The sequence below is a fragment of the Marmota flaviventris genome, chromosome 8, assembly GCF_047511675.1.
Source record: "Marmota flaviventris isolate mMarFla1 chromosome 8, mMarFla1.hap1, whole genome shotgun sequence".
Taxonomy (NCBI): Eukaryota; Metazoa; Chordata; class Mammalia; order Rodentia; family Sciuridae; genus Marmota; species Marmota flaviventris.
In genome coordinates, this window is record NC_092505.1 from 129430664 (window position 1) to 129455257 (window position 24594).

At 38.6% G+C, this 24594-nt stretch overlaps 1 protein-coding gene across 1 annotated transcript in view; it reads right to left on the reverse strand.

The window, feature by feature from the left end:
• Nucleotides 1–3020: 3020 nt before the first annotated feature.
• Acp3 (acid phosphatase 3) overlaps nt 3021–24594 on the reverse strand; it is a 53262-nt gene continuing 31688 nt past the window's right edge. Inside the window, exons 8-11 of the mRNA XM_027933657.2 lie at nt 22430–22512; nt 20509–20612; nt 16455–16624; nt 3021–6082 (exon numbers count right to left, since the gene is read on the reverse strand). Coding sequence (XP_027789458.2) covers nt 5964–6082; nt 16455–16624; nt 20509–20612; nt 22430–22512 — 476 coding nt within the window. The 3' untranslated portion in view covers nt 3021–5963. The remainder of the gene's footprint in view (nt 6083–16454; nt 16625–20508; nt 20613–22429; nt 22513–24594) is intronic.

Here is a 24594-nt window from a genome sequence, read left to right on the forward strand (position 1 = left end):
CTGGATGTCATGACCTGAGCAGCTTTCCTGCACCCCACCCTTCTGATATGATGTTCTCCCTCACCTGGGCCCAGAGCTATACAGATGGCCAACGGTGAACTGAACCTCTGAAACTGTGAGCCAAAATAAACTTTTCTTCCTCTATGTTGTTCTTGTCAGTTCCTTTGGTCACAGTGACACAAGGTTGACTAAAATGCCAGCCAAGAAAAATTCATTTAATTTTTTAATGTATCCCCAGCTGACACACTACTCCCTCCTGTCACACTACTGGGCATCTGCTGCCATTAACTCCAACTCTACACAGAACAGCAAAGCTGCCCTTCTGATTCCTGTTAGAGAACCCACTTTTGATGATGGTTTCATATTTTCTTCACAGTCGTTGTTCCATAGATAACAAATATACCCTCTGGGTAAAATATAGAATACAACTAGTGGAAGGCACTTGGGAGCAATCACAATTGGATACTGGAGGAAGTCAATATTTGGAAAAAGGAAATAACACTGTTTTATTTTTTTATGTCCTGAGCACGAGGGCAGGCTCTAGTCTTGGCCATGCAGAGGCAGAGGGTAGGTGGATAGCTAAAATCCAGATAAAATAATTTTATAATATTGCTTGATAGAAATACCAGAGGACAGAGTTTGGGCATCCATAGTCTCTGATAGTGAGAAGGAAATCCTCAACAACTGAAATCCAAAGAAGGAAAACCCCAAACTCTCTATATAAACTCTGCCCCAACATTCTGTGGCTGACTCTAAGGAGAACTAACCAAGAGAATGAAGGCTAAAAAAAACACTGAAGTGAGTTTGAACTACTGCTTATCACTGGGGAGAGTTTTCAGACATTTTAACTGGCTTCTTAAAAAAAATAATAACTGGGCTGGGGATGTGGCTCAAGCGGTAGCGCGCTCGCCTGGCATGCGTGCGGCCCAGGTTCGATCCTCAGCACCACATACAAACAAAGATGTTGTGTCCGCTGAGAACTAAAAAATAAATATTAAAAAATTCTCTCTCTCTCTCTCTCTCTCTCTCTCTCTCTCTCTCTCTCTCTTTAAAAAAAAAATAATAATAACTTTGTTGGAGAGACACAATAGAACCCAGTCTCCATACCATATCATCCACAATGTCTAAAACACAACCCAGACTTTCTCTACATAAAAAGAAATAGAAAAATAACCCATCCTGTTCAGAAAAGCCAATCAATGAGGACTGGGCTAAAATGACTAAGATGTTGCAATTAGCACATGAGGGTTTTAAACCAGTTATTGAAGAAGACATTTGTTACAGAAATACACATCCATGACTTAAAAGAAAACTAATACCAACCATCTCAATTAATCCTTGAAGCTCTTCGTTTCACAAGAACTCAAGAAAAATCTAGAGCATGAAAGAGAAAGTCCAAGATTAATAAACTCATGCAAATGTGCTTAGAGGAAAAATAATTTAGGAAGTAGAGGAGAATTTGAAAAATATTTTTAGTGTCCTTAAAGATATTCAAGAGGAGATTGTATTAATAAAATAACACCAAGACACTATTGAAAAGGAATAATTAGTGAATAGTAAGAATTTATTGGAAATAAAAAAATAATAAAGTATTTTCTAAAGACCAAGTTGATGTTTGGGAAAGTAAAATTTCCTAGCATGTAAAGAAATAAAATAAAAAGGTGGAAATATGAGAGAAAAGTTGAGGTATGGAGGATAGTTCCAGGAAATTGAAGTTTCAGAACATAATCTCCCTGAGTTGAGGAGAAGCAAACATCTTTAGGTTGAAAGGACACATGTAAGCCATATAAAATTAAACAGAGAACTGACAAACACTCAATACCCATGTATTACAGTTTGGATGTGAGGGGTCCCCCAAAAAACTCACTTGTGAGACAATGCAAGCAATTGATTGGGCTGTGAGAGTCTTAACCCAATCAGTGAATTAATCACCTGGTAGAAGGAAGGTGGGGTGTATCTGGAGGAGGTGTGGCATTGGGGGCGTGGCTTCAGGGTTTATATTTGAATCTGACAAGTGGAATCTCTCTCTGCTTCCTGATCCCGCAGGAGCTGCTTCCCCAGCTACAGTCTTCCACCATGATGTCCTGCCTCACCTGGAGCCATGAGAAACAGAGCTGGCCTTCTATGGACTAAGACCTCTTAAACGGTGAGCCCTCAAATAAACTTTTCCTCTTCTAAAATTGTTCTGGTTAAATTCTTTTAGTCACAGCAGCAAAAACAAGCTGACAAAAACACCATGCTTAAATATATTCTGGTTAAATTTCAGAACTCCATATATAAAAAGCATATCTTAAAAGAGTCAGGAGAAGCAAAATAAAACAGATTACTTATATTGGAATGAGAATCAGACTGTTATGAGTCTTCTCAGCAATCCTGAATGCTACAACCCAACAAAATACTGCTTTAAAGTTTTGGGAGGGAAATGATTTTCAACCTGAATATACCCAACCAACTGATTGGTAAAGGAGAGGGAAATGTAGATATATTTGGATATATTAGAATTAAAAAGCTTACTGCTCATGAATCATTTAAAAATTACCACAAGAAAATGAAGACAAAAATAAATAAAAGGAAGATGTCACTTTTGGTCATAAAAGCAGAGAAAAATATGAAAATTTCAGAAAATAAATGTCTATTCCATAAAAATTAATGCTATTCAATAGAAGAACTAAAACCAGATATTGTCAACAAGATTGCATTTCGTGATTGAAAGTGGAGAGGAAAGCCTTTTATTTTGTATTTTTATACTCTTTTTTAATTATGTGCATTCATCTTTCTTTTGATTATAGATTACTCACAATCAAAAATTTAATTAAGCTTTTAAAAGGAATCCCCTCAAAATATAGCAGTTTTTATTTACTGATTTCAAATTCTTTCTTAAAATATTTAACAAGAAAAAAATTAATAAAAAGAAATTAGGTTTAGGATAATTTTGGAAGAGGTTTGGGCTACTACTGTTGTCAGGTTTACTGATAAAATATTTCAGAAAAATCTTTAATCAGTTTAGCCATGCACAAAAATAAGATGACACATAATAAAGATTATTTTTATTTTTTTCACAATAATCTAAAGGTGGATTTTACAAAATAAACAGAGATTACAGTTTATCTTCTTTAAAAATTTCATCATTTAATTGTCTTAAGCAGAACTATTCAATATGGTAGCCACTAGCCACATGTGTCTTGAGGCTTGAAATGTAGCCTAGTCCAAATTGAGATGTGCTCCAAGGGTAAAATGCACATCAGACTTTAAATACTTAGTATAATGGTGGTACATGCTGTAATATTGAGTGACTTGAGAGGTTGAAGCAGGAGGATCACAAGTTTGAGCCCAGCCTGGGCAATTTACTGAGACCCTGTCTCAAAATAAGATAAAAAGAGCTGGGAATATAGTTCAGAGGCAAAGCATCCTTGAGTTCAAATCCCCAGTACCAGAAAACAACAACAACAACAACAACATTAAATATCCCTTTAAAATTTTTTAAGTATCAATTTCATGTTGAAATGCTATTTTACAGATACTGAATTAAATAAATTTTATTGCTAGAATTTGTTTCATCTTTTTAATTTTACTGATCTTATCTGATCTGTATGAAAGAGTAACTTTTATCAGTTGAAAGAGTTACAACCTCTCTTGAAGTTTCTTGAGAAACTTTTCAGTACATTAGGGTTCTTTATTGCTATAGGTCATCTGTCACTTATGATTTTTCATTCTGACATGAAGTATGGAAAACAAATACAGTATTTATGAAAAGAGTAGGGGAAACAACTAAGTTGAGCCTGAGAGGTTTCTTTACAGTAATCTAAAGAGATGGTAGAAGGAAAAGAAATGGAGGATGTGGAAAAATCCCTTGGAACCAATGGAAAGTAGAAGCATGGAAATTTTAATTTTAGCCATGGAAAGTATTATAAGATGATATGTGGAAAAGGTTGTAAAAGCTTTTATGTTCCACCAGTTCTAAATGAGATGGTCATTGGAGCCAAATATCCTAGTAATCCAATCTGAATAGATAATTTATCTAGGTTCGTGAATATGAGGTCCTCCATCAATGTTTGTTGAATGATTGAGAAAAATCTATGACTTGTGTTTTTATTTCTGTTTTTACAGTCTCATTAGCATAAGGTATTATGACTTCTTACTGACAGAGCTGGCTGCTCTAGCAAGACAGCAAGTTCTTTGTTCCTGTTGATACAGATGTTTTTCTCTTTCCCAAGCAAAGATGAAGCCAGAATTTATTTTCTTTTTTCCTTTTCTGGGTGGCCTTTGTTTTGCAGCAGGAATAAGAAGTTGTCAGGTAAGAGAAAACAGCTCCTGTGGCTCAGATTGTGGCTCAGTAGTAGAGCAGTTGGTCTAGGCAGTCCCAGGATGTGAACTCCAAGGGTGTAGTGATGGGAGCCATGATAAAAATGTCCTCCAACTGCCCTCAGAAGACCACTGTCCATGTGGACAGTGAACTTACTGGAGACCAGTGTGGACAGAGTTGTAGTGGACCCTTTTGACTTCTCCGATTACTCTCTGGGATCTTTAGTCAAACCTGAAGAGGTGGAGAACCCTACTAAGGAATAAGCCTTGATTTCCCATCAACTGAATGGTTGGGTATTCAGAGCAGAATAAAATTGTTCAGAGTAAATTTTGCTACTCTGCTAAATTTTAAATTTCATCATAGTAACTTAACAGTGATACTATCCATGGAAGTGCTTGTTTTGGCAACAACCCATCCATATCGTAAAATGAAAAAGAAATTGCTCACAGAACACAAGAACGAGATGCCACTTCTATCATCATTTGCTCCAGATTTTTCCTTTGAAGATTAAGAAACTAAGGCTTAAGGTATGAAAGAACTTGTTCCTGATTGTTGACCCAAAGCTAGTGCAGAGTTGAGGCAGTTGTTTGTTAACCCTCAGCCCCACTTTTCTTTCTACCTCACCACTTGTAAAATTCAGATAGGACTGGGGATGTAGCTTAGAGATAGAGTGTTTGTCTTGCATGTGTGAGGCCCTGGATTCAATCCCCAGCATTGAAAAAAATTATACATATTGTGGCAATTAAAATATATTATCATTTCATCACTGTCATTAATAACTCTTATCCATGTAAGATCTCACAATTTTAAAGTGAAATAAAGAAATTACAAAAAAAAAAAAAAAGAAAGAAATTCAAAACTGTAAAATATCCAGTTCTGATATTGGAGGTTAAAAAAAGAATACTGGGGACTGGGGCTGTAGCTCAATGGTAAAGCACTTACCTGGAATGTGTGCAGCCCTGGGTTTAATGTCTAAAACAAAAAGACAAACAAAAGCATGGCCACATGGATTTTCACGTTACTTTGATATTATAGTTTCTGAGAAATAACTCTTCCAAAGACATTTAAAATATAAATATACATATGCATGTATGTTAGGCAAACATGCAGAAGTCTGTTAGCCATAAAACACTGTGTAGGAATTGCTTCTTAGTGGGGTGTGTGTGTGTGTGTGTGTGTGTGTGTGTGTGCGTGTGTAGCCCACCTTGATAAAGAAAATGTTTATAATTCTTACTGTGTTTTTTTCCTTAGGAATCATCTTGTATAATACTACGACTAGTCTAACACTCCCATTATCAAGTCTTGTCTAATCTATGTCTTTGTCTCACTTTGCTCTTGGCAGATGGAAGGCTGATTGGAATTTGACTCCTTGCTTTTCCTCTGGACATCTGTGTCAGAGAATACAACTGTCCCCTATAGAAGAGCCTCTTTTTAGCTACATGAGCAGCCTGCACTGCTGCTCAGAGCTATGTCCTAAGTAACCTGTCAGTCAAGCAGCTGTCCCTGGGTGGCTGTGAGTTCAGACCATGATCTGGGCAGGTTCAAGAGGAAGGGTGTGGGCAGCACAATGCCCACACGACAAATGCCTATCCTTGGAATGCTGTCAGGGCTGTATCCCAGGAACTGGGATCTGCTTGTCTCCTCTTGTTCCGCAGTCTGTTCAGATGTTCCGATAGGCGTCTCTCTGCCAACAGGGCCCATGGCGGATGAGCGTGAAGAGTAGCACCACTAGGATGCCAGACACCAGGCAAAAGGCAATGGCAAGGATGACCCTTAGAACTGTGGGAAAATAGGAAGAGCATTAATGTAAAATTGATGTCTTAAGAAAATGTGAAGACTACATATCAGTGTTGATTTCTGCCTTTACTGTAAATTTGAAGCAGCACAGAAGTCAGCAGATTGTGGTTACAGAGGGCACAGGACAAGAAGTCTGGAGACCTAGGTTTCAGTTCTAGCATGACCTTTGACCTTTGGGCTTCAGCTCTCTATTGTAAAGGGAAGGTAATCAACTGAAATATTTCTAAGGTCCTCTTATAGTACTAAATTTGGGCATTTTTTTACAGTTAAATTACTAATTGTTCTGGTCACAAACTCAAAGGAAATTCTGAATACTCAACTGCAACCAATTGAATCTAAAGGAAATGGAATCTTTTCATTTTTCAATTTGATGTCCAGGTAAACATATTTTAAAGAGGAAACACTGAATATATATTAACTATACAATTGTCCAGCTATACATATATATGGCACTAATTTATTATTTTGTTCAGAAAGTTAGTCTCCTCTAAATACATCCTAGTTCACTATAGTGTACACATCACAAATATCAGTTTGTCTCCTCTCTAAATGTATGTCTTATCGTTGTAAAAATATGGGATTACTTTGTGACTTAGGCAATGGAGAGCAAACTTCTCAGATCCACATGGGTCTTCCTTTCTTTCTTTTTTGTTAGTAATGATATTTGATGATGATAATGATGATGATGATGATGATGATGATGATGATGATGATGATGATTGGTACCAGGGACTGAACCCAGGGATGTTTAACCACTGAGTCATATCCCTATCCTTTTTAAAATTTTTCTTTTATTTTGAGACAAGTTCTTGCTAAATTGCTTAGGGCCTCACTAAGTTGCTGAGGCTGGCTTTGGACTCCTGCCTTAGCTTTCTGAGTTGATGGAATTATAGGTGAGTGCCACCATGCCTGGTTGATTATCTATATCTATATATCTATATATATATCTATATATATATATATCTATTAGTTGTAGACAGACACAATATCTTTAATTAATTAATTTATTTATTTATTTATGTGGTGCTGAGATTGAACCCAGTGCCTCACACATGTGAGGCAAGAGCTCAACCACTGAGCTATAACCCCACCCCTGATTATTTTTTAATCTGCTTTCACATCATTAAAAAATCTTTAAATTAGATTTAGCAGGGTTTAATTGAGTAAAGAATTCATGAATTGGACAACAGTCAGGATCCAAATGGGTCTTTCTATGGAACCCTAGAGCCCCATGGAACACAGATAAAATCACTGATTTAGTCTATCATTATACAGAGCAGAAAAATAAGAAACACAGAGATTAGATAATACAGTTAAGTTAAGCATATAATTTAATTTGGCTTGGATACATGGGATGGTATCAGTCTCATGATTTAAAAAACCATCTGTGCACTTGGGACTTCAAAATTTAAATCTGTAGCTCTGACCTCTCTTTCAAACTCAAGACTCTTATGTACAATGTATAGTTGGCATATAGTAGTTCCCCCTTATCCAGGATTTGACTTTCTGTGCTTTTAGTTTCCCATGGTGGTCAACCATTGAATGAAAATATTAAATGGCCAATTTGAGAAGTAAAGAATTCATAAGAAGTAAAAATTCCAAGAAGTAAATAATTCATGCCCTGTACTGAGTAGTATTATGAAACCTCATGCCATCCCACTCCACACCACCTGAGATGTGAGTCATCCCTTTGTCTAGTGCATCCACATTGTATATGCTACTTGCCCATTAGTCATGTAGTAGCCATGTTGGTTGTGAGATTGTCTGTTGAAATATCACAGTGCTTATGTGCAACTAACCCTGATTTTACTTAATAATGGCCCCCAGAATGTCAGTGTAGTGATGTGGACATGAGAATGAGTGTGTGACTAAACAACAGCACATTCATATAACTTTTATTGTAGTACACTATTATAATTGTCCTATTATTTTATTAGTTGTTGTTAATCTTCTATGCCTAATTTATAAATTAAACTTTATCATAGCTAAATACATACAGGAAACACACTAGTATACATAGGGCTCTGTACTATCAATGTTTTCACGCATTCACTGGTGATCTGGGAACATACCCCCATGGTTAAAGGGGACTATTGTATTCCTTGGACATCTAATGGACATTTCAATCTCAACAAATCCAAAACTGAACCTCCATTTTCCTTCTTACACCAAATCTGCTCTATCCACAGCCTTCCTCATCTCAGTTGATGGAAACTCCCTTCTTCTGTTGCCTCAGGACAAAACTCTTAGAATCTTCCTTGAATCTTTTCTCTCACTTCCTGTACCTGATCTGCTAGGAAATCTTGTTGCTTCTACTAAAAAATATATCCAGAAACCAGTGACTTCTCCCTGTTTTGAACCACTATCATTTTCTGGGATCACTACAGTGGCTTCTGACTTGCTCCATAGCTTCTGTCCTTTCTTCTTCACAGTCTGTTTTAAACATAGCCATCAAATGGTTTCAAGTCATACCATGCCACTCCGCACCTTACAACGAAGTCCACAATGGGTGGTCATCAATATCAGAGGACAAGCTAAGATCCTGATGGTGACAGTTCATGAGACTACATCATCTGGCCCCTATGATTTTTCTCTCTTATCATTTTCCCCCCATTCACTATCTTCTGGCCACACAGACCTTTCTGCTATTCTTCAAACACATATGTGCATTCCCCCTTAGTGTCTCTGCTCTAGCTGATACTATTGCTTGAACGCTCTTCCCTCAGGTCCCTGGATTGGGCCAATCCTTTACCTTCCTTACTTAAATTTCATCTCAAAGAGACCTTCCCATTTACAAGTATAATTTATTCAATCTTCTCTACTCCCTCCGCCAATGTGGCACTTATGATCCACAGCTAACAAAATACTTATTTATTATGTTTATTATTTATTATCTGTCCCTCTTGAATATAAACTTCAAGGAAGCAGGAATCTTTGTATTTTTTGTTCACAGATATATGCAGGCACTTAGAACAGTACATAGTCCATAGTCCATGCTAATAAATATTTGTAGAAAAAATTAACAACCTAGCATTCATAGTTTGCCAACTCTCTATCCAGTGTTTTTCTCATGATACCAGGATGCTTTGTAATATCCTTAAAAGGTACATATTAATAAAGTTAGACCCCAAAGGACAGTGTCATTAGAAATTCAAAAGTTGCTAATATAAAGTTGAAGGGAACTAAATGGAATTGAAGAAGGAAAGATGGGACTGCATGGAAATGAGAGAGGGAGACAGATACTAGTCATTCTTCAAAATTTATTTTCATGGCTGACTTTATCTACTTAAAATTTTTATTTTTAGTTATTTTTATTGGCTGTAATGGCAGTCCCATGGAATATGCCTCCCTACTCTTTATTCTTCTTTCATTCCTTCCTAGACATGCAGTGAGCACATATCACACACCAGGCAGGCTGTGTTGAGTGCTCCATAACTTTTGCTCTTGAGGAGCTCAATGTGTAGTGGAAGAACCAGATAGACAATTCTAAGATAATGTGACAAATACTGAAATGGAGGTGTAAGAGGTCATTGGAACAGGGAGCAAGTTGCAACCAACAGAGTATATTTTATTTGATGGAGAAAGAGTTTGGAAAGTTTTCTGAGATTGAAGCTAGCCTGTGAGATGAATAGGACTTTACCATGAGGCAGAAGGAGTTGCACACGGTATGTCTGGGAAATAATGAGCAGTTACTGGAGTTTATTATTAGTGACTGAAGCTCGGGCTTCAGGGAGGGTAGACCACACATGTAGATCAGGGCCCAGTTATAGGCGTCTGATTTCAGGGGGCAAATGGAAGTGATTGGTGATTATTATACATGGAGGTAACATTCTGTGTTTACAAAAATAAATAAATAAACAAACTGATGGAAAGGATAGGTTGGAGGCGATATGGTAGGCTTGGCAGGGAGCTACTGAGATATCTTTGATAAGATAGCAGGGGCTCAGAACTGAAGTGGTGGACCTGGGAACACAGATGAAGGGGTTCAGAGATACTCCTGCAGTAGAATGGGCAGACATTGGTGAAGCCCTTGGTGACAAATTAAATATAATGGTAAATGTGGGCAATACAATCTCCTAGGTTCTTGCTTGAGTGACTGATCAGATGATGAAGCTGTGAATTGTGACTGAGACCACAAAAAAAGGTTAGTTTGGAATAAAGGAGGTAATGGATTTTGTTTTCATGTCAAACTGAGATGGGTAATTATCCTGACAGTGATGTAGTTTGCAAAACAAACAAACAACACCAAAAAAACAGGTCTAAAATTCTCCACTTAGAAGTAGAAATAAGGATGGCAAGTATAGAAGACAGAGGTCTGAGCATACTGCCTCATGGTGAGTGTGGAATGAGGAAATAACATACTGGATCCTGGGACACCATCTCTTAGTGGTTGGTAGAAGGTATCTATCTCAGAGCAACTGGCCAAGGAGCCTGAGAAGAAAGAAAAGACTCAGGAGAGTTGGTGCTCTCTCCTTCTCTGATTTGTGCTTATTCATTTTAAAACTATGTGCTTCTTTCTACTACCAGAGATTTTAGGATTTTGGCAGAGTGATGTTCTAGAAGCTGCAAAAAGATAGAGTGATCATTTGTCTCTTACTGCAAAGAGGTCCAGTGCAGGCAGTGACTGAGAAGAAATTCCTTTATACCAGGACAAACACATACTGCTGAACGCAGTGTGAAAATTGCTGAAACCTTTTTGAAATGTGTGGAAAGCCTCTTCCTCTTCCATTCATCCTCAAGTCCTGTCTGCCCTACTTCTTTTCACCCTTTGGATAAGTCTGCCTTTCTCTTTGGACTACTGCAGCAGTTTCCTGTTTCCCCTGGCCTCCTCTCCAATCCATTCTCCCCCTGAAACCAGAGTCTTCCTGAAATAAGAATGTAGTTATAGCATGTTTTCTCTGCCTAAAACCTTTCAATGATGAGGACTACTCAAGGTGACCTAGAAAGCACTTAACACCCATCTCTCCAGCTTCAGCTCTCCATGTACTTACCAGACTTTTTCCAGTCCCTAAAATGCCCATGTTATCTTTAGCCTCCTGGTCTTCTCTCTTTTCTCTGTAACATCCTCCTTTTTCCTCACCTCTATTCACCTAGCTATGTCCTTTTCTCTTTCAGGTTTCCATTTAAACATCACCTCTCTGAGAAGCCTTCTCTTAGGTTGGCCAATTTCTCTTAGATAGATACCTTCTACCAATTTAACCCATATACTTAGGTTCACTGCCTCTGCGGTATGTTCTCATGATACCTATATGTTTTTCATCAGAGGGCTCATGGTCCCTTATCTGTAGAGATTTAATTTTTTTTTATCTCCCTGTCCTTCCTTGTCCTTCCATCCTTTTTTCCAGAGGTCTACAAACCACATAGGGAGAATCTGCTTCTCTACAATCTGTATCCTCAGCAAACTTAATGCCTGGTTCCTGGGTACATGTTGATGAATAAGAGGTACTCAATAAATATCTATTGTTTATTAAATATTCATATACCTTGATCCACCAATCCTACTTTAGGAAATTGCCCTAGAGCAACAGTGTATAAGAGAGATAGAAAGGGACATGCTAGAGTAGAAAGAAGGTATCAGAGAGTGTTAGGTTTGACTCCTGACCTTACTACTTGTGGCATGTTATTCTCTGAGCTTTTTAGTTTTCTTCTCTGTAAAACAGGCAAGGAAAAGAGACTGCTGAATTGGGCACTGATAGTTTTCAAAAGGGAAGTTTAGAAAAAGAGATGGTGGGAGGATAGACATAATTGTACGGAGTAATTAAGAATTGAGGAGATAAGGAATAGCTGGAGAGGGCAAATCATTAGTTTAAGAAAATTAGGACTGAAGAAGAAAATGGAGCAGACACTTGAGGTGTTTTGACAAGAAGATACTTGGCCATTTTCATAGTAGGAGGGAAGGAGCCAGGGCAGAGGATGAAAAAGAGGCTGAATAAACAATTCATTGAAGTCCTAAGAAGACTGTTGGAATGGATCCTCACACAGTGAGAAGTCAGTCTCCTTAAGGAGGAGCCAGTTTACCTGAGGAACAGCTGAAGGGGAAGCTTAAAGCTACTGACATATTTTGAGGTTGTTAGAAGAGAACTTAAAAGGGTTATCCAGAGATTACCTTATTAAAAGAAAAACAATGAAATCTGGAGCTTGGGAAAAATGAAAAGGCCTTCCTAAAGAGAGTAGAGAAGGGTCCAGAAAGGAGGAATACATTTTCCAAGCAGTTTCAAAAGACCAGGGATTGGACTAGAAATTTCAACATTCATAGTTTGAGAGTCACAAGAGACAGTCTTTTGTTTTCTTTAGCTCTCCTGGGGAGATCCCAGTGGAAAAAACTGCATGATGGCTTTGATGTAGGTTGGGTATTGGTATGATGGGCAGGGTATGAGCTGGGTCATGATTATGACTGTCAGAGTTGCCTAGGATGAGGGCAGGAGTGGGAGTGAGGAGTGAATCAGTGCAGACCAAGGCAATGTTTTTAATGGATGATGAAATTTGTCCTGGAAAACAGAAGACAATGGCAACAGGGGTGAGAAAAAGGTTTTTAATAAGATGGCCTCATCTTTAAGGGAAGAATGATGCTAGAAGGAATATCATTGATCAGGGGGCTCTTAACAGCAAAGGGGGAACAAGAGAATGTCAAGGGACTGTGTTGAAAACAGATGTCAAGTAACACAGACATATTGGCCAGTATGTACATATATATAGCAAGCCATTAGGTCTTTACAGATCAGTCACTTTGCAGGATCATTTATAGCTCTCTTTCCTATTTATTGTTCCAGACTTCTGAGATCTGGACCTAGCCATGAGAAAGTTAGTCTAAATATGGAGAGATGAACATATATTTCATTAGCAAATCTTGATTGAAGGTGCCACATTCTACCGACTAAAGATTTGAAGAGGAAAAAGGTATGGCTCTCATTTTTAAGAAGCTCACGATTGAATCCTGGGCATGTGAATATGTACTGTAGATTGTCGGTTTTACAAAGATAATGAGGGGGAAACTGGAATTTCTCACCAGTAAAATAAAACAACTGAAAAAATATAAAACAACTGAAGCAGGATATTAAGGTAGGAGGTAGTAGAGTGCTAACACAGAAAGTGTGATCATTAATAAAACTTTGGAATTAAAAGGCATTTAAAAAAAGAATTTTATTGTTTTCAAGTAACGCAGTATGGAACTTGCACTTGTCATGGATTTTCTTGCAAAGATTCTGGTTGATTTAACTAGTACAGTCTGGTTAACTGGATCTGCTAGAACTACCTAAAACCACTGCTTATAGTTTAGGTAGCACTTCATGGGTAGAAATCCCTTAAGAAGCAGAGTTGCAAGGCATCTCCCATATACAGGATCTGTTCTGTATTGGATGATTTTGTCTTTCCTTCTGCATTGGCTTTCTCAGAACAACTGAAATGTCCTGTATTCTACTTTTTTTTTCAATGAATTACAACCGTTCATCTATTTTTTGTAGCTATGAGAGCTATTTGTCAAATGTATCTGAGACTCCTGTACTTTTATTAAGTTTGTGACCCTACTAGGAAGTTATTCTTTCACCCTTACTACCCTCCACACTTCAGCCTGCTCTGTAGAATCAATGTCAAGGCAAGCTCATCCAGGCCAATGGTCAGGTCCTCTCTCAGGAATTTCCCAACAGAGAATGACAATCTGTCTTCCTGAAATTTTTACCAGCTGCACTTATCATCACCCTGGAAGACTGTATTCCATTTTCCTTAAAGAATTTAAAATATGAAACTCACTTTGTTGGAGATCATCTCAGACCATAGACTTTTCCCAAGCTTTCTGTGAACTATATCTAGTGATGTGCTAGTAATATGAATTAAACAATAACAACAAAAAGCTCTGATTGTAGTACTTGCTGATTTCTGTGGTGAAGATGCTTCTGCCATGACCAACTTTAAGGTACCCAAGTGAAACTGCTGAACTCATAGTTGGGAAGAGCTGCACATATATTCTACTCTTGAGATTTGTTAAGATATGATTGCAGTACAATGACACCCATGTTTTCTTTTTGCTAACATATTTTGCTAATTAATCATATTTTACTTTACTTGGATAATGAATTTTAGTATTGGTGTTTTGAGGAAAGGAATTCTGCAAACATACTACAGGTAGGTTGACCAGAGGTTGTGAGGAGAGCCTAGGGAATATGAAGGAGAGTGTGGGATAAAAATAACTCCTAGGAGGTGGGAATGAATCCTAGGTTGCTAGTATTGCTGTTAATCAAGATAGTGGGTGGAACTTCAGGGAGGAAAGGTAACTAATTTACACAATAATTGAGCAAATATTTATTGAGCACAAACTGATGCCTGACACAGGAAATTCTAGGTATTGAGAAGACACAGCAGAGCACACAACAGATAAAATCCTTGCTCTTGTGAAACTGATAGCTTATCAGAAATGGCCTCTTGAATGCAACCTGTTGGAATCTCTTTGAAGCCTGAATCTTCTGCTGAGTACACCCCTATGTTTTTCAGTTTGAAGCTACCAAGACATTTAATAAATACCTTTCTGGTATCTTGTAGCACAGCAGTATAAACTTACGTTCAACCTGACTTCACATGGCGCAGTTGATCCCTCCTGCAGAAAGCCTTCCCTAGACTTCCATGTCTCCCTTCAATTCTGGGTAACTCTTAGTTCCCTGTAATGTGCACCCATTTACTTCCTTACTACATTGTGAACTTTCTGAGGTTGTTTTCTTAGAAAGTTCCATCTTAAATAGTTGAGGCAGGACCACAGATTAGCCTTTATGTGAAGTACTAAAGTTTATACTATATTGTCCATGTAAAATGTTCTTTTAAGCCATTCCAATCATTCATATTAATCCAGTTCCTTTTGTGACATCAAAACAAAAATCCCCAAACAACAACAAAGAGCTCCTGAAATCTGCCTGCAGAATTTTATTCTAATTAAATACAACACACAAGCTTTTTGAAGTTCATTATAAAAGTAATGCTTTTGGACTTCCTCATAATGACTTTATTCACTATTGTACATTTGGCTCACTGCTAGAAGAAAGTTACAAGGATAGATGGTGGCCCCAACAACAGATATTTACTTGGGAAAGAAGTTACACAAGGAAACATATCAACTCGATGTCTTGCGTCAGTTACTCTGTGACCAACCAGGAGAGGGAATGGCTTTGCTCTAGATGCTGGCACCCAGCAGGAACTGTCTCATCTCTATCCATGGTGGAAATACAGCATGGTGTTCTCTAGACGTGTTGCATCTGCTACATGGCAAATCTAAGGGACTCTAAAGAGTATCATTAGGACATGATTTCTTCTTCTAGAGCAAGCAGTCTCAGCAGGAACTGTGAGTTTGCTTAGGTTTTCTGAAGATACTAGAATCAAAGCCTTGATCACTTTGTCCTCTGAATGGATTTCATGACCGTACTCTTGAATATTTCAACAAGTTTTGAACATGGAGGGACTTAGAACATTCTCACATTTCTAATTTGTTCCAGCTTCATATGTGTCATCATTCTCTCTGAAATCAACTTTAGATTCAACATCCCCTGCCATCGGGACTTCCAGAGACCCTCCATGCAGTGTCTCAACTTTGACATGTTGTGCTGAATAGCTTGCTCTTATCACATGGCTTAACTGCTGTGATGCAGATATTCCAAGGGTTGCTGCATGTATTACATAACTCAAAGGTATTTGGAAAGCTTAATTTCAACTTCTTCAAAGGGAACATGAATGTTCCAAGGCCAAAGGACACAAATAAACTTTTATTTTTCAGTTCTGCCACCTGGTATTATTTAACATAAATATAAAACCAGACAGGTTCTCAATATAGAAAATTTTTCCAGTTATTGTCCTTGTATTTCATCTCTTTGCCTTTCCTAGAAAGAAGACTGGAATTGATGGGTAAGCTTCCCCATTAGCCTCAGATTAAAGTCTTCCCTTCCTGGTTCTCATACTAAATTGCGGGTTTTATTTGAAATCTGTTCCACTTCAGAAATTTAAAGCACAGTTTCATCTAATCATGATCAAACAAAACCTAGAAGCCTTTAAACAGTAGAAAGTACTGTGTGGCTGATACTGTAGCTCATGGCATCCCCGTGAACTTTTACCCAAGTTTTATACCTGATTATATTTGGGCACTGATAGCCTTTTATAGTAATACTGAAAAATAAATAAATTAAAGTTTATGGCAGGACTAGATTGAGAGAAAGTTGCATAAAGTTGGGGGTCCCTGAAATGTACAGCTATCACCCAAAGCCCATTTCCCTCTAAGCTGGGATTAATGGCCAAAGTACATTTTCAAAACACCATCTGCTTCGAGAATGAGCGCTGTGCTCTTTCTGCACAGCTCTGTGTGAACACTAATTTTTCTCAGTACCTTGGTGGTTGTTTGTGATCATACACTCCGTGGACCAGTCTTGGGGGATCACAGGGGCAACCAACTCAGCAAACTTCTCCAGAGGACAGCTGGGGGTGCAGCCTGGCAGTGTTAGGGTGTAAGCCTCATGCAGGGTCTCGTTCCGATAGTACATCTCCACGAAGTACTCCCTTGGTGGGGAAAGGCAGAGGAGAGAGCTCTGTTAGTTCTGCCATATTGAATTGCAACTGAACCTCTTTCCACCTGGTTGGTAACATGCTAATTGGAGGGCCCATGGAAGAGCTTATGGGAATGAGATTTTGGCCAATTTTTATGTGGGAATGGGTAGACTGGGGCAGGCAAGACAGATTTGGAGGTGGGATTGGGAGGGCTAGTTTGTTAGGTAAAGAGAAGCATAGGAGGTAGGAACCAGGATGCTCAATCAGAGAGCTGAAAGGAGATGGTTGGGGAGATGGTGCCACTTTGATGAGTCTTGGAATGAGAAATGAGGGGCCTGTGGGGGTGATGGGTCACCCCTCTTGTGTTCTGTTCTTCTCATTTGTGTCTTCCTCTGTTCTTTTTTCCTCTCTTAATGTTTATCTCAGTCTTTACCCTGAATGTATCTTTCCTTTTCCTTAACTAGGCCATAAATATGAACCTGAATAATATGTAACACATGTACTTGAATATATGCAAGTTTTTATTAAATCTCAGAGGTGTTTGATGTAGGTTCAACTCCTGTGTCATATTAGAGAGGACTCTTTTAAAACTTTATTTTAAAAAACAAAGTGTCTTATGTCCGCAACCAGTCTCAGTAAAACCAATATGAATTGCCTATGAAAGATACTTCCCAACCAAAGAGGCAGGAGAGAAATTTAAATAGGATTTAGTGATCTTTCCTGGTGCAGTGAATTCACAATTTCAACTTTTAGATATTGTTATAAACAAGCTTTTAAAAACATCACTGTAAAAAGTCGTATAGGCACAGTAACTGCAAATATCATTTATAGGATATTTATATTTTAAATTTCTCTAATATTATATGAACTATCATATACATGTTGGGATAACTTTTCCAGTGGCAATATCTTTTATCTCAGGATGATAGAGCGTAGATGACCAATAGTTCATCCCAAAACCATGATTTTCTGTCTATTGAATAGAGTCACAGATCAGAAATGACTATATTCTCAGGTTCTCTTGCACCTCGGTGGCACCAAGTGATCCATCTTAGCCAGTAGAATGTGAGCAGAAATGATAAGTGCTTCTTTTGGGCTGAGGTAGTTGATAAGCAGGTTGTCTTTCTATCCTCTCTGTCCTTTCTACAAGCTGCTGACAGGTGGCACAGCCCTCTTGAAACTGTAGAGCCCTAGGTGCCTGACCACCATGTGGGAACACACCACAGAACACCTGCATTGACCTATTGTTATGATTTAGATCTGAGGTGTCCCCCAAAAGCTAATGTGTGAAGTAATGTGAGAAAGTGTAGAGGTGAAATGATTGGGTTATGAGAGTTTTAACCTAATTAGGGTATTAATCCTCTGATAGGGATTAACTGGGTGGTAACTGTAGGCAGGAAGGGTGTGATTGGAGGAGGTGGGCCATTGGGCATGCCTTTGGGGTATGTATTTTGTCCTCAGTTAAAAGTGGAGCTGTCTCTCTCTGCTTCCTGGTGGTCACGACCTGAGTTTTTTTTCTCTTCCATGCTCTTCCGCCATGAAATTCTGCCTGAGCTCAGGCCCAGCGCAATGGAGTTGGCTGTCTATGGACAGAGACCTCTGAAACCATGAGAAACAAATAAACTTTTCCTCCTGTAAATTGTTCTTGTCAGGATTTTGGTTTGCAGCACTGAGAAAGCTGACTAAAACACCTGTTGACCAGCAACACCTGCACTGGGCTTTTGGATAAGGGAGAGATTAATTTCCATTAATCTTCATTGATTTCCACTAATTCTTAGGTTAAGCCCCTAAGAATTTTAGATTTCATTTGTACAGAAGGCAGAATTACCCTTCTTAATTAATATATCTAATATTTCAAAAGCACTCATCAGGGGACTCAAAATTGGCTCTAGTGGAGAAGACACATGTTAAAGACACATACAAAGAATTGATAAGAAACTATTCCATAAAAAGTAAAAATGGAAAAAAAGTAGTATTTTCAACTTAATGAATTATTTTATATAGCTTATGATTTTAAATTTATGCACTTATTTAAAATTAAATCTTTTAAATATATATTTAAATACCTTTTCTACAACCTTAACAGTTTGTGTATTTAAGATAGCTAGACAAATAAAACACTCTCCCTGTCTCCTTATCTTATAGGGAAAATGTGGAATGACCTAGTCAAGATGGCCGTATAAGCAGGCATCTATAGTATTTGTTAGCTTAGATTCTCCTTGTTCCTAACTAAAAGGCAATCAAGTCTAATCTTCAATCCTTCTATGGAGTGCCAGTAAGAAAATCCTAGTAAAACAACAACCTTGACCTGAGCATGGCTCTTGGTTAATTTTTTTTTTTTTTGTCCTGTGTCCAGATCGCTCAGTTGAAAAAATAACTCACACTTGTCTAATAGCATAGGTTTTCTCAAGATGGTGAAAGAAAGTGATTCAGGGGAAGAAAGTACTATGGCTCCCTAACAAAGGAAGCTCAGGCCCCTGGGGTGCAGAAACCACAGAAGAGGGAGGCCTGAGAAGAGTCAATAGCTTCTTTTGTCTTATCCCTGAAGAAACAGTGCCTGTGCTTACAGCTGATCCTGGAATTTTGTCTGGATTTATTAACTATGTGTCCAGAGGTGGTCTTTAAAGGGTCAGATCTGTGCAAGGTTTATTACTAAGACAGGTTTTTATGTTTTCAGTCTTCTCTTTCTCATGTTCTACTTTGCTAGTCTCCATTTCTAGTCTCCATTTGCTTCTCTCCGCTCTGACCCAAGATATTTGAGAGCAAATCAGCTAAGACCACATTATAGTTTGACTTCATCATGGTGTCACCCAGTTAGAGGTTCAATAAAGAAAACATCTACCCTTCCCTAACTGTGTAGGACTCACTTTCTTCATAAGGAGTGAAGGTATTGGTTGAGAATTAGGTCTTTATACTGCGACTTTCCTGTTCTACATATTCGGGGGACCAAAAACATGTATCCAAAACAACAAAGCTAGCAGAATTAAGTTCAGAGCCTTTTGTTTCAAGATTATGGAGAATTTCAAGATGGCAGCAGCAGATTGTCAAGACAAGCATGAGCTCTTCTGAGTGAGGGGCCGGGGGTGTCAGGCTGGTCCTGCCTGTAGTTGCTGAGATTATCTTGAAAGGAAGGCACAATTAATCTCCCCAACCAACCCTGGAACACAGCTCTGGGGTCACTGCCTTAACTTGGCCCCTTCTTTTCCTTTATTTCTTCAATAATATCCCATGAGTTCTGGTGACTTGCCAAAAAACAACTCCTCTTGCAAATGATACAAAGTTTTGGTGTGACCTTGTCTATGGTAACCAACTCTTCCTGGTTTATCCAACTCGCCCCATTTTAACAATAAAAGTCACCTATTCTGGGAGCTCCCTCAGTTTTGGGTAAAATGTGACATTTGGTCTCTCAAATCTAACCTTCCTACTATTTAAACAAGGGCTTGGTCACCTGGGAAAGGCCACACCAGGTAAACACCAGCCAGAAGAATCTTTTCTGGTGAATATGACTCACCAGGAGCTGCCTGGGTGTGTTCAAAGTCTTTTAATTGAAATACTTTTGTTGTTTAAGCACCAAGCACCTTCATTTTTCTCATGACGTCTTCTATCAGGCTGTTTTTACCAACAGAACTATGTAATGTCAGCAAACTTAGAATACCTTAATTTTAAAAAAATTAATTTCTGTTTTTTTAGAATGGTTCTGTAAAATTTTTCCATCTACTATGTTATGTACATTATTTTCAAATAAAAGACTTCATGACAACAAAAAAGCCCTAACAGATCCTATTACTACCATTCTTTCCTCCAAATATAAAAGCAAACCAAAGACAGACACAACCACCCTTATGCCAACAATAGCAATAATAAAAAAGCCTGGGGGCCACTCATCAGGCACTTACCCTTTGTCAAGGTACAATTCCACTAAGTGGCAAGAAGCATAGGGAGGAAGGATTCCGTTGAAAACATCTAGCGCCATCTGTAGGCCACTCACAGTAGTGTCATGCTACAGAAATTCGGAACAAATCATTTTCAATCATTTTTACTGCTGGTTCAGATTTGCATTCAATAGATATGCACTTGTAGAGCACCACTAGAGTTTCCCATTCAATTTAATTTCCCTTACTCCCAATGTCTTAATAAGTACTAAGGACTAAGTATAATAAGTAATAAGGAAAGAGTTAATTTTACTTCAGCATCTGCTGTGTGCTAGATAGTAAGATTTACATACATATTCCCACTTGAAAAATGAAGAAACTGAGATCCAGAGACATTAAGTAACTTGCTTATCATCAAATAAGCATCGAATAAAGTAAACTTGAATCAAGTCTTCTCAGTCCTGTGCCTTTTCCCAGTAAAGCAAATCTCTGCTTTTGCTTGTTCCATTGATTTTTTTCATTAAACTTTAAGATATTTTAGAACACATTAATGCTAAATTATATTTTTCTATAGATTAGTATCATTGTACTTTAAAGTTGTGGAAGAGTATATGAGGCCATAAATGTTTTAGGGAGGTTAAAATATAAGGAAGCTTAAACATAATTGTAGCTTAAACATAATTGTAGCAGGGCACAGTGGTGCACACCAGTAATCCCAGTGACTTGGGAGGCTGAGGCAGGAGGAACTCAAGTTTGAAGCCAGCCTCAGTAATTTAGTGGGACAACTCAGCAAGACCCTATTTCAAAATTTAAAAAAAGAAAAAATAAGGGCTGGGGATATAATTCAATGGTAAAGTGCCTCTGGATTCAATCCCCTTAACCCCTGCCAAAAAAAATAAAATAAAATAAATAAAGTTAAATGTTTGCCTCAGAGTGGCTGAAAGGTATACAGGATGATTTTCAATCCTGGCATTGATTAGCTATCTGGTGTTAGGTAATTCTCAACTTCCACATCTATAAAGTGGGGACAACATTTCACTGTCCAAACTGTATGACAGTGTACACCTATTCAAAAGGGGTGAGGACTAATCTAAAAAAAAAAAAAAAAAAAAAAAAACAAAGAAAAAGAAAAGGAGCAACAGAATTTGATAGAAGTCACACAACAAGTTAGAAAAAGAAACCAGATTAGAAGCTAAAAAAGCACAAAATCAGCTCATTTCAGGCCTACTTTTCTCTAGCCTATTCCATATGGAGGATAATATAATAATCAAGCTTCCCTGTATCATGAATGAAAACATGGCTTTCTCCAGTCAAATCATAGTTTCCCTAATAACCGAGCAAACCCCTTTTCCTGTCCTCTTGCTGCCCTGGTTTTAGATCTCTCTGTTTTTCTAGATATTACATAAGCTTTATAACTAGGTGCCGGTTCCAGATTCTGGTCTTTCTACAAGATAATTAATTTCTGAAATGCTGCCTCCATCCTGTCCTCCCTGCCCTGACCTCCCTGAGCAAATCCCTTCCGGGGTGGGGGGAGTCTCCCCTGCTTCTTTTCTCTCCTTACATTTTACCCTAAGAAGCATGATCTTCAAGCTGCCTTCCAGCTCAAACATTCTGAGACTCTATCAAAGTTGCCTGAGTCTACCTGCTTATCTACCTGCCTATCTCTCCCATCTCCTGCAACAGAGAGGTGGCCACCCTTTAGGAGGCCCCAAAGCCCTTGCTTGAATGGTATTTCCACACTGCTTTGGTGTTTGTTTTCTTGTTAGCATTACCATTAAATTGTAAATTCCTCAAGGGCCAGAATGACACATTTAATCTTCACATCTTTGTGCAGATGCCTACCATTCCCTGGGTAATGGGGAAGTAATCAGGATCAAGATGAGGTTCCTCTAAGAGATCACACACTTAAAACAAATGGGTGTTAAATGAAGACAGAAATACTTACCGCAGAATACATGACAAATTTTTTGTAGTTTTGGGATTGAGTTGCGCTCTTCAGGTGATTAAGAATTTCACTGACCAGGACACCTTAAGGAGAGAGATCAATAATGGAGCTGAACCAAACAAGGCTTATATTTTAGTTTTCAAACTTATTCATAAATGGGGATGTTCTCTGATGATTTATCAAGAGAGGCAAAGACCTAACTTTGGTTGAGCCTCAGCTATGTGCTGGGTAGCATAACTTACACACATTTTTTTTAAACTGATGTTTCAGTCTTGTCCCTCATTTATAGCTAAAAAAAGCTGAAGCACAGAGACATTAAGTGACTCACCCATCTGGGAAAGGAGACCTAGACTGGTGCATTCTAGAACTCTCCTGTAATGGGTTCTGTTAAATTTCAGTTTAGGAGGCTGATAACTTGGAAGTAATTTCAGATTTTTTTTTTTCCAGATCTTACAAGACAGTTGTCAGCCAATGATCATCTCCTGAGCAGAACTGAAATGACTGCAGGGCATGTACTTCTGTCTTCACCTCCTTTTTTCACTCTCCAACAGTCAGGTTTATGGGAGGCCTTGGGAGAAAGCAATTCTCCAGATGTGTGCACAGATCATGGGTTGTCTGTGGACCATTTCTTCAGATTATCCTGGGGGTCACTATTGGGGAGCAGCCAGAATCTTTAGCTCTCACTATCTGTCATCAGTAGAGGGGAGCTTTCTGCCCTTCACATCCAAACACCTGACTTTTGTTGCTCCTGAGGTGACGAAAGGCAGGTGCACAGAGCACAGTCTCTATGCTGTTTGCAGATGCTGAAAGCTGTGGTGTACCTCCCAGTGCCAGATTCTGCTTGAGGACACGTTGCTTCATAGACTTCCATGACCAACTATGTTGGGGAGTCACAAAAGAGACTTCTGTGTCTTGGCTGGTCGCTCTACTGTATATGTGTTCTCCTGGCTTACGAATGACCAATGGTGTGTGTTTGCTTTTGGCAATGAGCAGGCATGACATTAATAGACTATGATCCCAGATTCTGTAGTTGGCTCAGCAAGTTAACCCTGAGCAGCTATTCTGGGTCAGACACTGTGCTAGGTGAATCAGAGGAGTGTTATGAAATACTAGGAAGATATAGGCCTGTACACCAATTAGCACAATAAAGGGTTAATCAAGGAGGTAGGTGATCAGTTCTTTTTTCAGATGCCGGCATTTACCATGAATGAAAGAAACTGGATGCTGTTTTTCTAACAAGTCTCAATTTCTCTGGAATACTTTAGGGATTTACACTTGATCTTCATGCCGCATTGGTACTAAACTCTGTTGCCAAATTTCTGGAAGTCATGACAATCATCTGCCAAAAGTGGCTTGCCCTTTGTCAACCTGTGCCTTTTTGGGAAGGCTGCAGCCTTGGTCACAAGGTATCAGTTCTTAGTTCTGGGTGATTATTCCCTAGTCCCAGGAGTAGCTAGGGGTGACTCTCAAATCATCTCTGGGCTCTGGCATGCCAATGTTCCATTTTATAGGCGGGATGGCAGAGGCTCAGAAAGGCTCAGTAACTTGCCCAAGATTGTGTGACTTGTAAGCAGAAAGCCTGGGTTTTGAACCCAGTATGTCAAAAATCCCTGTTCACTTAAAGCAAACTTCTAAATTCCCTGTGGCATCCTTTCTTAAATCTGCATGAACTAGACAAAACATTATTGATCAGAAAAACCAAACTTCACTTCTTTTACTCATGGGCTACAGAAAAAGTTGGCACATTTTTTTCCTGTAAAAGGTGACATGGTAAATGTTTTAGGCTTTGTGGGCCATTAGATCTGTTGCAACTTTTCAACTCTGCAGCGGTAGCATGAAAACTGCCAGAGACATTGCACAAATGAACAAATGGCTGCTTCAGTAAAACTCTATTTTCAAAAACAGGCAGTGAGCTGGATTTAGCTGTACACTCTAGTGTACAGCAAGAGTGGATGTTTGAAAAAAAAGAGTGGGTATTTGTTCCAAAACTAGTCTTGGGAGTTTTGGGGTGTGTGTATGTGTGCACATCACCAGACATTGTCACCTCTGAAATCAACTGGTGGAACAGAAACTCTGGTCAACGTCAGAAGATACTGGTCACAGTACTGATGTTCTTGTATTCTGTGTCAGCAGGACAATGGATGTTTTCTGTGCATGGCTGTGTT